Source organism: Lemur catta, chromosome Y (assembly GCF_020740605.2).
Source record: "Lemur catta isolate mLemCat1 chromosome Y, mLemCat1.pri, whole genome shotgun sequence".
Classification (NCBI taxonomy): Eukaryota; Metazoa; Chordata; class Mammalia; order Primates; family Lemuridae; genus Lemur; species Lemur catta.
Window position 1 is genome coordinate 3,840,121 of NC_059156.1, and position 13,941 is coordinate 3,854,061.

Below are 13,941 nucleotides of genomic sequence, written 5' to 3' on the forward strand. Positions count from 1 at the left end.
TAAACACACCATATGGTTTTCCTTGCCTTGAACTTCATCTTAAAATGTTGCGGGTCAGGGTGATTCCGGACATGGCTGGACAGGACCCTCTGCTGAAGTCCTGACAGGTTGGCGGCAGAGCGGGACACAGGTCTCTGCAGGAAGGAATGTGGAAAGACCCAGTTAAATTACCTGTGATATTCTGGGCATAAAGAAGTCATTTCAGCTGTGCTGCGTTGGGTGGGCAGCTGGGAGGACTGCATTGTGGACACCACCCCTCCTCCTTGCGTTCCTGGGATTGTTTTGAAAGGAAGCTTCAGGAAGGGTCTGATCCAGCCGCTCACTGAGCCAGTGCCACTGTCTCATTCTGTGTCCTTTCCATCTGTGTCCACTCTTTCCCTCAGTCTCCTCGCTCTCCCTTCTCATTCTGTCCTTCTGTTCAAGACCTGGCCGTTCCTCTGCCTCTGACCCTGGCCCTGAACTCATTCACTAGCCCAACTGCCACTCTGGTCTGCGGTGGCAGCGATTCCCACCCAGCTGCATCTGGGACCTGACTGGAAGTTGCAGCCTGAGATCCCCTCTGTCATAGGCACTGGTACCTGGGCTGGCAGCATACCATGGGATCTACTGGGTCTGTACCCAGGGAATCATCTGCCTCCCTTCCGACCTTGCCAATTGTCTAGAAATGTAGACACAGGCCTGAGGATATTTGCCACAGGAAAGCCCAGCAGCAGCTGTAGCACGTCTCTCTTGTTCCCATCAAGACTGGGCATGTGGAAGCCAGTCCATGTGGGGAGTGACACCACATCCCAGTATCCAGATTCCCACATAGCTGAGATATATGTACTTGGCCTCTGTCACGCTGATATTTGCATGGACCGAGCTGCATAAAAGTCTGCACCCCAGAAATCGGGGATACCGCTGGGTCACCTCTGGTCAGCCACCGTCACAGGCAGAGGGGTCATTGTGTTGCCCTGGGAAGCAAGCTGGTGTCATGTGGCAGGATTGTGGATACATCATTTGTGCTTCATGTTTTGGGACCTCGTCCAGTCCTGAGACGGTGCTGGCCTCTGGAGCCAAGCTATCCCACGCTCGCCAGGCACCATGAGGCTCTCCCCTGTAAGCCCCACAGCAGAGAAGGCCTCCTCTCTGTTCTCCTGCTGTGGGCTTCCCAGTGCCATGTGGTGTGCATGCTTCCTTCCAATAAATGCTCGCCGGCTTCCCTCGAGGCCAATGTCACATCCTACGTGTAACCGGTTTGATAAACCTGAAAAGCTTTGCTCAAAAATTCTTTTAGTTCACTGAAATGTCTGGCCCCTCTAAATGGCCGTGCCAGCAAGACCTATCTCAGCCAGGGTGATTTAGCAGCTACACTCTACATGAGGCTGAAAATAGACAATTGTATGGCCAAACTGAAATACCAGAACTTTATAACTTTGCGGTGTACTAATGCATTGTCTTTTGCGTTTCTTTGGCAGGAAAGTGTGCACCTTCTCCCACCACATGCTTGGTGGGAACTGTCAGTGTAAGCGATATTCCACCCAATAGCTGTACCTAAAAACGCACTGAGCATGTGCACGAGGCTGAAACAACAGCGAATATTCCCCGCAGTTCACTTAAAGCGTCTGCCTAGGAGGGCCTTCGCCCTCCTGTTTTCACCATGGGACATATGTACGAGCATAATTTCTCAGTGCACTTGCCTGCCCGGCGCTACACCTGTACCACGCAACGGTGCTCACACCCCTAACGCATTCTTGAGTTCGCTCCCTGTTGGGCAGGGAGGCGCATTTGGGACAGTCCCTACCTCCCCTCTGCATTAACGCACCCACGGAAATAAATGTAATCCTCCTTAAGATTCCTCAGTGTCTCAGTGATTGACTTTCTGTGCGGAGGGCAGCTCCCAACCCCCCCAGTGAGTTGCTTAGCATTCCCAGGGATGCGACCAGGTGGAAAGGGAGCAGACGTGCACTTTCCACTCTCCCGAAAAGCAGACAGCAGAGGCCTGCACTGCAGCTGACAACGCCCCATGCCGGCCGCAAGGTGCTCGGGTATGTTGGGACTCAGAGGCCCAGGGCGCATGCTGAGTCGGCAGCCCCAAGGCCACAGCTTCGGCCCCAAAGCGAGGCGTGCCCTGCGGGATGGCTCACAGGCGGGTGGAGGGGCGGGACCAGCCAGCTTGAAGGCCTCCATCCTCCCACCGATTGGCGGCAGTGAGAGACAGGCAAGCCGCGGGTGGATCCGGGAGCTTCCGACCAATCCGGCAGCCTGACGGCACAAAGGCCGGCGTGCGCGTGCGTGCTGACTATAGGCCCGCGAGGGGGCTCCAGCCAGGGCCGGGCCGTGTGCGCTCCAGGCGTCTCTCAGGCCTAGCGTGGGCCTGCAGCCGCTGGGTTCTGCCAGTCCGCTCTGGGACCTGCCTGCCTGCCCTTCCGTCGCAGCTGACGCTAATCAGCACCAGGGCCACATGGCGGGTGAGACGGGGCCCGGGGCCAGCGAGCCTCCCCGGGAAGCCTGGCACGGCCCAGGTCTGGGCAGGGCCCTTCAGGAGGCTGAGGCCCAGGGCCCTCCCGGGGAGCCGGCCCCGGGGGCCTGTGGGGCCCGTGCGGTGGGCTGGGCGGTGCAGCTGTCGGTCTGTGGGACGACCGAGGGGGGCGTTGTGCTCAGCGTGGGGGGTCTGCCGGAATGTGTGACCCTGGCGGAGCCCACAGGGGAGGAGGAGGTTCTGGTGGTGGAGGACATATTGGAGGCCGTGGAGGTGGTGGCAGAAGAGGAAGAAGACGACAATGACGATGACAAGGAGGATAATGAAGATGAGGACAGTAGTCAGGCGCAGGCCGGGCGCTGCGTCTCGGCTTCAAGTTCCCCGCTGGAGGCGCTGGAGTTGCTGGAGTTGGAGCTGAGCACCGCGAATGCTGCAGACAGCAGGGTCTTCGCTCGGCTGAAGCTCAAGCTCCGTCAGCGGCAGAAGGCTTACCTTGAGCGCAGGAGGGCCATCATCCAGGCCATCCCTGGCTTCTGGGCCAGAGCTGTATCCTTACCGCTTCGGAATCAGCAGGTGGCCACCTAGGGGGATGGGTAAAGAGCATGCAGGGAGCCACGCAGGAGGGGAAGGGGTCTGCAAAAGGCAGAAGAGGGAGAGCGGCAGTGGGGCCGGACCCCCAGGCCTCCCTCATGCCAATGTCAGCACCCGCTGTGGGGGGATCCTGTGAGCCTGTAGAAAGTGTGGGAACACATGGTCGGGACGAGCAGCAAAACAGGATTCCCCAAAATGGGGGGAAATGTCAAAAGAAGCCTTTGCCACAGAGCAGAACTTTGAAGGACAGGTAACTGAGGAACACCCCAGAGAGCTGGGAGTCCACATAGCTTTTGCAGCCATGGAGATCCACTGTGACTCACTGCAGCTAGCAATCAGCCTCCACAGGATGTGGTGAAAATCTGGGGCTCACCTTAAGAAACCTACTGTACTCTGTAAAGCACCAGACGCAAAGATTGCTTTCCATTTGTCTTGTGCATTTCTCCCTGGCATATGTCTGGGGCACAGGGCACACGTGCCCTCCTGGGCACCGACACAGGCAGCTTCCCCTCACGCTCACAGTGGTACCTTCAAGGCACACGCCCACACGTAGGGAGGAGCCCAAGTTGACAGAGGGCGTGAGGAGAGGACAGAGCCCATGCAGACGTCAGCAGTGTGTGTCCTGCGGCCAGCACACGAGGGCCACCTGGGGCTCAGAGGGCCTCAGGAAACAGCCCTCCCTGACTCTGTGCAGGATTCTCAGACTTACCCACGCCCAGGAAAACCCTAGTCCTGAGCATGTCTGGGGCCAGGCAGGGGCTGAGGAAGGCCATGGGAGGGCTGTAAGTGTGGGGCTCTGGGGGCTTCTGTGCCCCCACCCTCCCTCGTTCTCCATGCTCTCCAGACATGCTGCATGGCTCCTGGCCTCTTTCCCTAGTGTGGAAAGGCTCCTTGACCTCAGGCAGATTGTGTACCATCCCCAGCTGTCAGCTGTGATCACGGAGCAAGACAAAGACGTGCTGAGCTACATGATCAATCTGGAGGTCAGGCCTGGGGGACGGAGTCTGGCTGGGGAGGGTCAGTGGGACAGGATGGGGACAGCTTGAGTGGCAGAGCTGGCAATGGTAAAGGACTCATACAAACATCAAGGAGACCCCCTCAGCACAGACTCCTCCTCCTTCACCCTCTTTTTCCCTGGCAGGTGGAGGAAGTAAGCCTGGAGAATTACCGCTGTAGGATGAAGTTTTTCTTCCTTCCCAACCCCTACTTCCGGAATCAAGTGATCGTCAAGGAGTATCACCTTGATATCACTGGTGGGACATGCCTGCCTGGGTGGTGGGGGAGGGGCATTGAGGGGGTGTAGGCCGCACGAGGACACTTCCCTAAGTTTTGGGTTTTTTTTGTTTCTTTGTTTGTTTCTTTAGGTTACCGGGCATCTCGTTCCTCTGCCATTGAGTGGTTCTGGGATTATGAGGGTGAAGCCCCATTCAGGGAGCAGGACTCCACCGATGTAAGCTTCTTCAGCTGGTTGTGCGAACACAACTGCCCGGGCTCTAACCGGATAGCTGAGGTGGGGCTCCTGTGCACGTCTTCTGAGGTCACCTCCGTGGGTTTCTCGGGTTCTGGTGATGTGGGTTTGATCCTTGGGTGGACCTGTCCCTGTTGCCCTGCCAGATCATCAGCGAGGACCTGTGGCTCACTCCCTTGCACTACTACCCCAGGGATGAAGACCTGGTGTGAAGAAACACAGAGGGCGCCAGGTGAGTAGAGCAAAGTATGGGCCAAACCCTTGCTTCTCGGTTACCTGGGAAGTTGTAGAAATGCTGAGAGTCAGAGTGAGAGCAGTGAGCAAACCCAAGTCACAGGGAGGTGGGAGAGAAGCTGGCAGTGGGGAACTGAGAAGACAACAGGTCAGGATTGGGGTACCTCAAGCTGCAAGACCCCCAGAGGAAGCCAGGAGTAACTGGAAACTGTGTTTCTCTGAACTGTCATGCCATGGCATCCACCCCACCCTGAGGCCTGGTAGCAACCACACAGTGGGGCCTCCGTCCCTCTGAGCCAGCAGGCAGATGTCTACATGTTGCTGCCCATGGTGATGCCCCTCTGTCAGTGTCTGAGTTGAAAATCCAAGCCTCCTCCGGAATTTCTCCTCGATGCCCACACCTGCACTGCAGCCCGTGCAGACGGCATGGGCCATTGTCTGGGAAACTGGGAAACACACTGGGGGCCCATGGGATGCAGACTTGAAGGGATCACAGAATGGCAAGGCATAGTGAGTCCTGGGGAACGAATATGGGAACCAACAGCTGTGGGCTCCCCTTGTCTTCACAGACACCTACTCTCCTTTGAACCTGTGCCAGTGTGTATGTGTATATTGTGTGTGTGTTCAAATATGTGAGAATGTGTTTACATGAATGGGTGTGCGTGCGTGTCTGTGTATTTGTTTGTGTCTGTGTGTGATCCCTGTGCTTTACACACAGCTTTTTAGATGTTAGCGTTGGAAACCTGGGGAGCTTCTGCTACTCAGAGACTTTAATAGTCTACTTGGTTGTCCCAGGAGGAAGACTCCACAGGAACGGACGGCTGCTGTAGGATACAGAGATGCCCTACATGTGCAGTGGCCCTTACATGGCAATAAACTCTTATCAATTTCCGTTGTGTCCCTGAGTGCTTCCCTGGGAAACTGGGAGGAGGCTGTGAGTAAATGGGACCTGGGAGGGGTGCCCTTGAATTCCATGTGAGTCCCTGTGTGTTTCAGTGGGCTGCCCCTGAAAGAGGAGGAAGCCCTGGACACGACAGGCACAGACTTGGCAGGGAGGCTGGCCTTCTCCCTACTCTGGCGTGGGCAGGGGTAAGCACTGATCAGCTGGCAGATGTAACACGAGGGCATGTGGCAGTCAAGGCCTGGTGACAGGTGCCTGTGTAGCTGGCAACACCTCCTTTCTAGTCTTCCATAGGCATGTGGAAGATTCCCCCAGGACCTTCCCTAGAATGGTCACAGGGGCTGAGGGGAAGAAAACAGGGCAACATTCCCCCGAGGACTTCTCGTGACCCACTTGTCCTGGCAGGAACATGCATGCGCACTGCCCTCAGGGTGCCCAGTCCAAGCCCCCGGGAGGAGCGTTCCCAGCAAAGGTGCTGGACGTGCCAGTGGGAGGTGCGTGGAGGCAGGGCTGGAGGTTGACAGGGCATGTGGCAGCACTGTGGGGTCCCAAGGATCACTGGCTCTCTCCCGCTTCCTGTAGGGCCCAGGGCCATAACGAGGAAGAGGCACGTGCCCTGGCAATTCCACAGGCCCCTGAGCATCGTTTTTATTGCTGGAGTTGTACCCTGACATCCACATAGAGACAGGAGGAGGTAGGGACTGAGCAGACCGGGGTGTGAGGCATGAGCACGCTGTGTGCCCCCTGGGATTGTCTTGCCCAGAGGATGCCATCCTGGGAGTTCCTGCTATTGCACAGAAAGGACAGGGACCGAGGCTTCAAACCTCACCTTGGCCATGGCCAGCTCCCCCGGGGCTCATCCGTAAGAGGGAGCCACTTCCAGAGAAGACCTGGAGCCTGACGACAAGGTGAGGGAGTAACTGTGCCACAGCTGGCTAGGGGTGATCCCAAGGGGTGCCCCAGGTGTGTCTGTGGTCCTCGTGTAAGACAGGCATCTCCCTGGCCAGGCAGCAGGCTGAACTTCTCCCGTGTACACCTGCCTGCCCCCTTCTCACCACACTTTCTGGCTTCTTATGCTCTCTTTGGGGGCCCAGCAGGTATTTTCAGAGTGAGGGACTGACAGACACATGTGCGATTACTTCTACTCTCCTGCAAAGAAGTCCAGAAACTTCCTGCATTTTGGGGCGTTTTAGCCTGAGACCTGACCGCTGGGTTTGAGCCAGCCACGCACGGCAGGTGCCTGAGGCTCTAGAGAGGGAGCCCAGACCAGCTCTGACCTCTGCATCGTGCACATCCACACCCTTGCAGACAGGGTGGGCATCGGCACAGATCTGCTATGCTCTGTGGAGTTACCCTTGAAGGACCCTGGCTTCTCATGCCTGTCGGTGTCTAGGATGGGTTCATTTGGGGAAAGGCAACTGTGTTCTGAGGAGTGTGCGGTGAGTGGGACTGGGATTTGGGTTTGCCCCGGAGCAACGGAGACTGGCCCCTCCCTGCTCCTGTGGGTTTCCTTCTGCTCCTCTCAGGGCTCCACAGCAGGATCGAGCCAGGTGCCACAGAACACAGGAAAGCCTGTGCAGGGGCCTTCAGCTGCCCAGCAAATGCCAGTGCAGGCCCACAACAAATAGACTTCCACACTGCCTGCCAGGTGGTGGAGGTGGTGAAGAGAGGCCAGACCTCAACAGCAAAGCTGAAACTGCCCTCTGAAGGTTCCGGTCCCACAGCTTGCTCCCGTGAATCACCCCAGGGAAAGGGGCCTACACATGCTCTTCCTGGGCTGCATGGTGGGAGGCAGGAGTGGTCCTGTCTCCACAGCCATTTTAAGGGGTGAAAACATTCGTTTTGCTCTGAATGCAAGTAGTCGCCCAGCTGTGTCCCTGTCCTGACCCCATGGCAGAGCATCTGGGTCCTGATTCCACACTAATAAGGTGTGCATGGTATCATGACACTTTGTGCTCAGTTTGCTTGAATGGAAGTATTTTCCTGGTGAGGGTTAGTCAGGGCCCAAGTGTAACTCTGCTTATGAATGCACACTGTGAATTTGTATTGGCCTCTCTCACTCTCTCTCTGTCTCTGTGCGTGTGTCTGTGGGTGTGTACGTCGTTTCCCTCAGCCTCCACTCTCACAAGTCTGCCCCTTCAACTCTGTATCTCTTTCTCTGACTAGTGCTATAAGCCCATCTGTCTGAAGTCTTCCATGCCCTGCATGTGTAATATTTGTGCCCTTTCTGTCCATATCCCACTCAGTGCTCTCATGCTACATGGGCTGCTATTGGATTTTTCAGTCTGACTATTCACCTTGGCTTCTTGTGTCATCCCGCCCTTACCACGGAGTAAAACCCTTTCATGTCAACTAAGCCATCTCTTTGTTGGTGTTTGTAGTTTCTGGCTGGGTAAGCAGTAGGGACAATTTGCTTTGGTGCATGGCACACCAAGACACCCTTCGAAGACTAAAATAGAGCACATCTCTGCCAGGAATACCAGAGGCAGCAGTCATTCAGCGATCCTCTCTGGATGGAATAACATGTTTGTTCTGGGAGCAATGTGAGAATTCTATGTTTCCAGGAACAGGGAGGAGAGGAGTTAAATAGAAAAGCCAAGTTCCTATCGTCTGCGGCATTCCTCTGTGAATTCTAAAGTAGACAGGAGGAGACTCACCAGATATGTCCCCGAATTTTATATAACCTCTGGTTTCCACTGGCTGCAGTGCCACCCTAGCCTCAGGAACCCCAAGAGATATTTACCCAGACAAGGTATTCTTGTGTTTTCCCTGAACCAAACGTGCCCATTAGAGAGAGAGCTGGTCCTTTAGGCCCTCTCTAGCTTGCTAGGTAGAGAAAGGCTCATGTTTAGGATATGGGCTGCACCATCACAGCACCACAGCAGGACATGTCCAGGGGATGGTCACGTGGGGTTGAACGCCTGTGAATGGCTTCACAAAGACAGAGCATCATCACATGTTCACAGGCCAGGAAACAGTGCTGCGGCCAGTGAGGTGTCCTGGGAGCAGATGGATGTGTAAGGAAAGGAAGGTGTGATGAGTGCCTAATCTGTAGGTGTTCACATATGAGGGAAAAGTGGACAGAGCAGAGGGGTAGGGACATTACACAAGTAGGGGCATAGAGCTTTTCTTTGAGCATCTATCCTTGCTGGCAGGGTACCTTCCACCTCACCACCCTGGCACGCGGAAGCTCAGGTTTGCCACTGAGGACAGCCATGGTCTGCTGTCGAACACGAGGAAGCCAGCAGACACAGGGCTGCACATGCGCTGTACCACCAGGTCGGGAGATGCCAAGCCAGGAACCTCAGTCACCAAACATGTCGTGAGTACAACTGTCCTTGGTAGACTCTTTCCCTCTCTGAGGTAACAGGCCTCCATGCCGGGGTAAGGAGGAGGAGGAGGAGATCTGCAAGACAGGCTTCCTGCATGGACCTGCAAAACTCACCTATGCACAAAGGGAACACCCCTCACAGAAATGTCCTCCCCTCAAGTGCACGTGGCAGGCACCTTCCCCATGGGAGATCAAACCTTCACCCAAAGAGTAGAGATAGGAGAAATTTTAGTGTGGTTATCAGACGGTGACTGCATTATCATATCCTACATACTTACCTCTTAGCACGTCTCAGTTTTTTCTTCCTCCCTTGAACTGCATCTGAAAATATTGTGGGTGAGAATGATTTCTGATATGTCTGGGCAAAGCCTTGTGCTGAAAGCCTGACAGGTTGGGGGCAGAGCGGGACACCGGTGTTTGCAGGAAGGAATGTGGAAGGACCCACTTAAATTACCTGTGGTGTTCTGGGCATAAAGAAGTCCTTTCGTGGGGTGGGCAGCTGGGAAGCCTGCAGTGTGGACGCCACCCCTCCTCCTTGCGTTCCTGCCATCATTTTGAAAGCAAGCTTCAGGAAGAGTCTGATCTAGCCCGCTCACAGAGCCAATGCCACTTCCTCATTCTGTGTCCTTTCCACCTGTGTCCACTCTTTCCCTCAGTCTCCTCACTCTCCCTTCTCTCTGCCTTTCTATTCCAGTTCTGTCCCTTGCTCTGCCTCTGACACTGGCCCTGAGTTCATTCACTAGCCCAAGTGCCACTGTGGGGGGTGCTGGACATGATCCCGATGCACCAACATCTGGGACCTGGCTGGAAGTTGCAGCCTGAGCTCCCCTGTGTTGTAAGCACTGGTTCCTGGACTGGCAGGACACCATGGGGTTTACTGGGTCTCCACCCTGGGAATCATCAAGCTCCCTATTGACCTGGCCCAGGGTCAACAACTGCAGACAGAGTCCCGAGCATACTTGCTACAGGGCACAGCTGGCAGCAGCTGTGTTATGTTTCTGAGGCACTCACAAGGCCCTGGACTTCCACAAGGCCAGCCCACGACACGTGGAGAGTCATGCCAAGTCCCACCAACCACATTCCTACCGATTAGTAGACAGCCACCTGCGTCTGGCAGCTTTCTCTTCCCAGGACCGAGCTGCACACTGGAACCAGGCATTCTGTCCTGCTTTCTCCCATAGGCCAAGAGTGCAGGCCAGTGTGGTCTTCTGTTGTCCTGGGAAAGAAAGGGCTGTCATCGGGCAGGAGACCTGTGAATATGGTCTGTATGGTCCGGGACATGGGCCAGTTGTGGCGGCGGTGCTGTCTGCTCTGGGCCCAGGTCTCCTGCTGTAGCCTGGCTTCCCGCAGCTGCCACCCACCCCCGCAGCACCAGCCGGTTCCCTCCCCTTGTTGTCTCCTTGTGGGATATCACGTGCCGTCTCTCGTGCACAACACATACCCTTGAGGGTTTTCTGTGTTCTAGTGGCCCCATGTCACCTAATATACAGGGATGCGACCAGAGAGCAACGGAGCAGATATGCACTTTTAACACTCCTTACAAGAGAAGCCCGGGCACCTACAGCTGCTCCTGGCAGAACCAGGCTCAAGTGCCCAGGAGGGTGGGTAGCTGCGGGCCTGAGGACGAGGGAGGGAGCACCCAGTGGGACCCCTTCCACCCTCTCTCTGATTGGCAGCGGTTGCACAATCACCCTGTAGGGGTGACTCCCAGGCCAAGCCAGCAGGAAGACAACTGGAAGAAGAGCAGCGTGGGGCATGTGTGGAGAAAGAGCCGGCGGAGGAAGTGCAGGAGAAAGAGGAGGATAAGAAGAACAAGCAGGCAGAGGCAGGGAGCTGCCCCAGGATGTCCCAGACCACACTGGAGGCCCTGGAAGCTCTTCAGTTAGATCTGGAGCCAGTGACTAGCCAAGCCAGCAAGGCCCACACTGGGCTGATGTGCAGGGTGTTGCAAAGGTGGCAGGCTCACCTTGACCACAGGATGTCCATCATCCGGGACAATCTGGCTTCTGGGCCAAAGCCCTATCCTTTTGATTGTTGGTCTAGATCGTGCTGTAGAGACGTGTGCTAGGCAAAGTGTTAAGTCATGCTAATGAAAATGTCATCTATAAAGTTGGTGACACTTTGCAAGGCTGAGAAGGGAGGATTACTGGAGGCCATCAATTAAAGACCAAGAGAAGACCCTGTTCCAAATATATATGTATATATATTTATATATATATACACACACACACAAAGGTGGCATTGTGTCACCTATCTGTAGTCCCAGGTACTCAAGAGGCTGAGTCAGCAGCACCAGTTTAGGCTGGATTTGGAGGGCACAGCGAGGTATGATGAGGCCAAGGCACTCCAGTCTGGGCGTAGAGCGTGACCCTGTCTCAATGAAAGAACACAGGATGTGAGCCACAACTTTTCCCATGTATGTGGCACAAATGCACTATTGGGGTGATAGGCAGAGGTTTGAATCATAATGGTGCCTACCACGAAGTAGTTGCAAATAGCAGCAGTTTCCCTCAGAATAATACTACAGGGAAGGAGGCCTGAATGTTCACCTGCATCAGTCAGAACAGGGACAGTGTTCATACATAATATAGAATGACTCTGCCATGCCTGGGACAGAAACAGAAGAGAGCATGAACTCACAAGAAGTAGCCCTTCTGTTCCTCAGTAGTGGTAGTCTCTTCTTGGCATGGGAATGAGATTTCCACCTAACGGCCTTAATGCAGGAGAAGGAAAAGGGGAAAGGGAGGTTTGGTAGCAGGTGTGTGAGATATGCCCTACCCGGCTGTATTCTTTCCAGAATTGCTCTGTTGTTTGTAGCCTTCCCTTCTCAGCATATGAAGGATCCTCGACCTCATGCAGTTTGTGAAACAGCCCCAGATGTCGATCCTGGTCAGTGTCCGAGAGGAGGACATGGTTAGCTACATGATCCATTTGGGGGTCAGGCCTGGGAAACGTAGGTTGGTGGGTTTAGAGGGGAATGGCGAGGAAGATAATTAATTCTTACAGGCAAGAAAGAGAAGGTCACCTGATTAGAGAATTAAGCTGTCCTCACTTTCCCTTTCCGGCTGGCAGGTGGAGGAAATCAAGCATCCCAAAAGCTGCTACAGGATCTTGCTGTTCTTCGGGAACAAAACCTACTTCCGGAAAAAAGTGGTTACCAAGGAATATCTCGTTAACATTACTGGTAAGATGTGACTCTCTGGATGGGTCGTGAGGATGGTGGGTACATCAGTGCCCATGTGCCCTAGCTCCTTCCTACATGCCCATTTTCCTACAGAATTCAGAGCCCCTCATTCCGCTCCAGTTGAGTGGTATCAGGATTATGAGCATGAGGCCCACAGCCACGCACACCAGAACAGCAGTCTTAACTTCTTCAACTGGTTTTCTGACCACAACTTTACCGACTCTTACACGATTGCTGAGGTGGGACCTTCCTGGGGAATGTCTTACATGGCCTAAGTGGGTTTGCCAGCTGCTTGTGACACTTGCCCAAACCCTTGCCTGACCTGTTCTGATTTCCCTAATAACTCATCACTGAAGACCTGTGTCTCACTCCCTTGTGCTACTATACAAGAATGAAGGCGCCTGCGGAAGAAACAGAGGACAGGTGAGACGCTCAGGAAGTGAGGGTTCAAATGCATGTTGTCTGGGACCTGGGCATTCATGTCCCAGAGGTAAAAATTAATGCTCAGAGGAAGACAGGAAGTGAACAGAACCCAGGTCGTCCAGGGCCTTAGGTCAAACAGGAACATTAGGGACTGCAATGCAAACCAGCTGATAACTGGGGAATCTTAAGCCAATAGAAGCATACTGAATGTCCAGAGTCACTCAGACAGAAGCAAGGCAGAATCACTAACTTCACTTCTTAGAACTGCCTTCTATTACAGTCAACCCTACCCTTGGTTATCCTTCTTCTCCCTTAAGGGGTCAATCTTACATATTTTTTTCTCTTACACATTCCACAATGGCTGTAGATATGGATACCATCTTTTCCCATGTTTTACCACCAAATTTCTGGTTTTTTTTAAATTTCCTTATGTCTAATCTAAGCTTATTGGAGACACACAGAGAATAGCAGGGATGGGGCGGGGATTATCGGCAGCACTTGTTAAACAAGGTTAGAAGGCAATTGAAGAGGTCACAGTAGGGGAAGAGAGCACCTTGGTCAGGGAATTGAGAAATTAGAAGAACTTTTGGTATTTTTCAGAGGAAATGCATTTTTATGTGTGTTTTAGGACACTTTACAGTTTGGAGTTGAATATGGTGGAGCCAGAAATTTGCCTAAACTATGAGAGCCCAACCCCCAAAGCTACTCGAGCTGCAAGAGATGACTACTCCATATGATCAAAGTCAGAGAAAATAAAGGACAATCAGATCAGGTGGTGACAACTGCAGACAGCAAGACATCTGGATGAATTTGGAGTGTACTGAGGGAGAAAAAATAAACACTGTCTAGTGTGTGAATGTGTGTCTGAGTGTTTGCTAATGTACTGAATGGGGTGAGTTAAAAATACCTCTGTCTATGTCTATGTATCTGTATGCATCAAGCTCTCTCTGTATCTGTAATTACATATACATATGTATCTATCTATGTACTCTGCGTTAGAGTTTACCAAAGAGGATCAAGGCCTATGATGTAAGAGGGGGGATGTGTCATTTTTGGGATTTCCATTTGAGGTCAGAATTTGTGCTACAGGGCAGGTATTGGGGAGGAAGAGAAGAGAAGCTAGCTAAGTTGGAGACTTACTTGTATTCAGAGAAAAGGAGGGTAGTTTGATGACAGTGGCTAGTGGTCAAGGACCCGAAACAATTCAGTGCTCAATTTGGTTTTATAAGGTACCTCCAGTGATCCTTACGCTTGCATATTACAAGACACAGGAGGACAAGACATGATGATGGATATTTTAATGTTGGTTTCACAGTTGAATTAATTGTCCTCATTAGATGAATGCATG

At 53.5% G+C, this 13,941-nt stretch overlaps 2 protein-coding genes across 4 annotated transcripts in view; both read left to right on the top strand.

Annotated features, from left to right (window-relative positions):
• Positions 1-13,941, top strand: part of LOC123629050 (F-box-like/WD repeat-containing protein TBL1X) — a 1,209,717-nt gene that overhangs the window by 1,041,436 nt on the left and 154,340 nt on the right. The window lies entirely within an intron of this gene.
• LOC123629066 (testis-specific Y-encoded protein 1-like) lies at positions 3,678-5,645 on the top strand. 2 transcript variants are annotated; one of them, XM_045539015.1, is made up of 5 exons: positions 3,678-4,035; positions 4,194-4,305; positions 4,417-4,562; positions 4,667-4,752; positions 5,550-5,645. In XM_045539015.1, exons 1-4 carry the CDS (start codon positions 3,886-3,888, stop codon positions 4,730-4,732), a joined length of 474 nt encoding a protein of 157 aa, XP_045394971.1. In that variant the 5' UTR covers positions 3,678-3,885; the 3' UTR covers positions 4,733-4,752; positions 5,550-5,645. The 2 variants fall into 2 exon arrangements, with proteins under 2 accessions (XP_045394971.1, XP_045394972.1); XM_045539016.1 differs by having other exon boundaries at positions 4,417-4,502.

Coding starts and splice junctions, on each gene's coding strand:
- LOC123629066 (XM_045539015.1), top strand. CDS start 3,886: ATGCTCTCCAGACATGCTGCATGGCTCCTGGCCTCTTTCCCTAGTGTG. Junction 4,036..4,193: donor GCTACATGATCAATCTGGAG/GTCAGGCCTGGG, acceptor TTTCCCTGGCAG/GTGGAGGAAGTAAGCCTGGA. Junction 4,306..4,416: donor GTATCACCTTGATATCACTG/GTGGGACATGCC, acceptor TTGTTTCTTTAG/GTTACCGGGCATCTCGTTCC.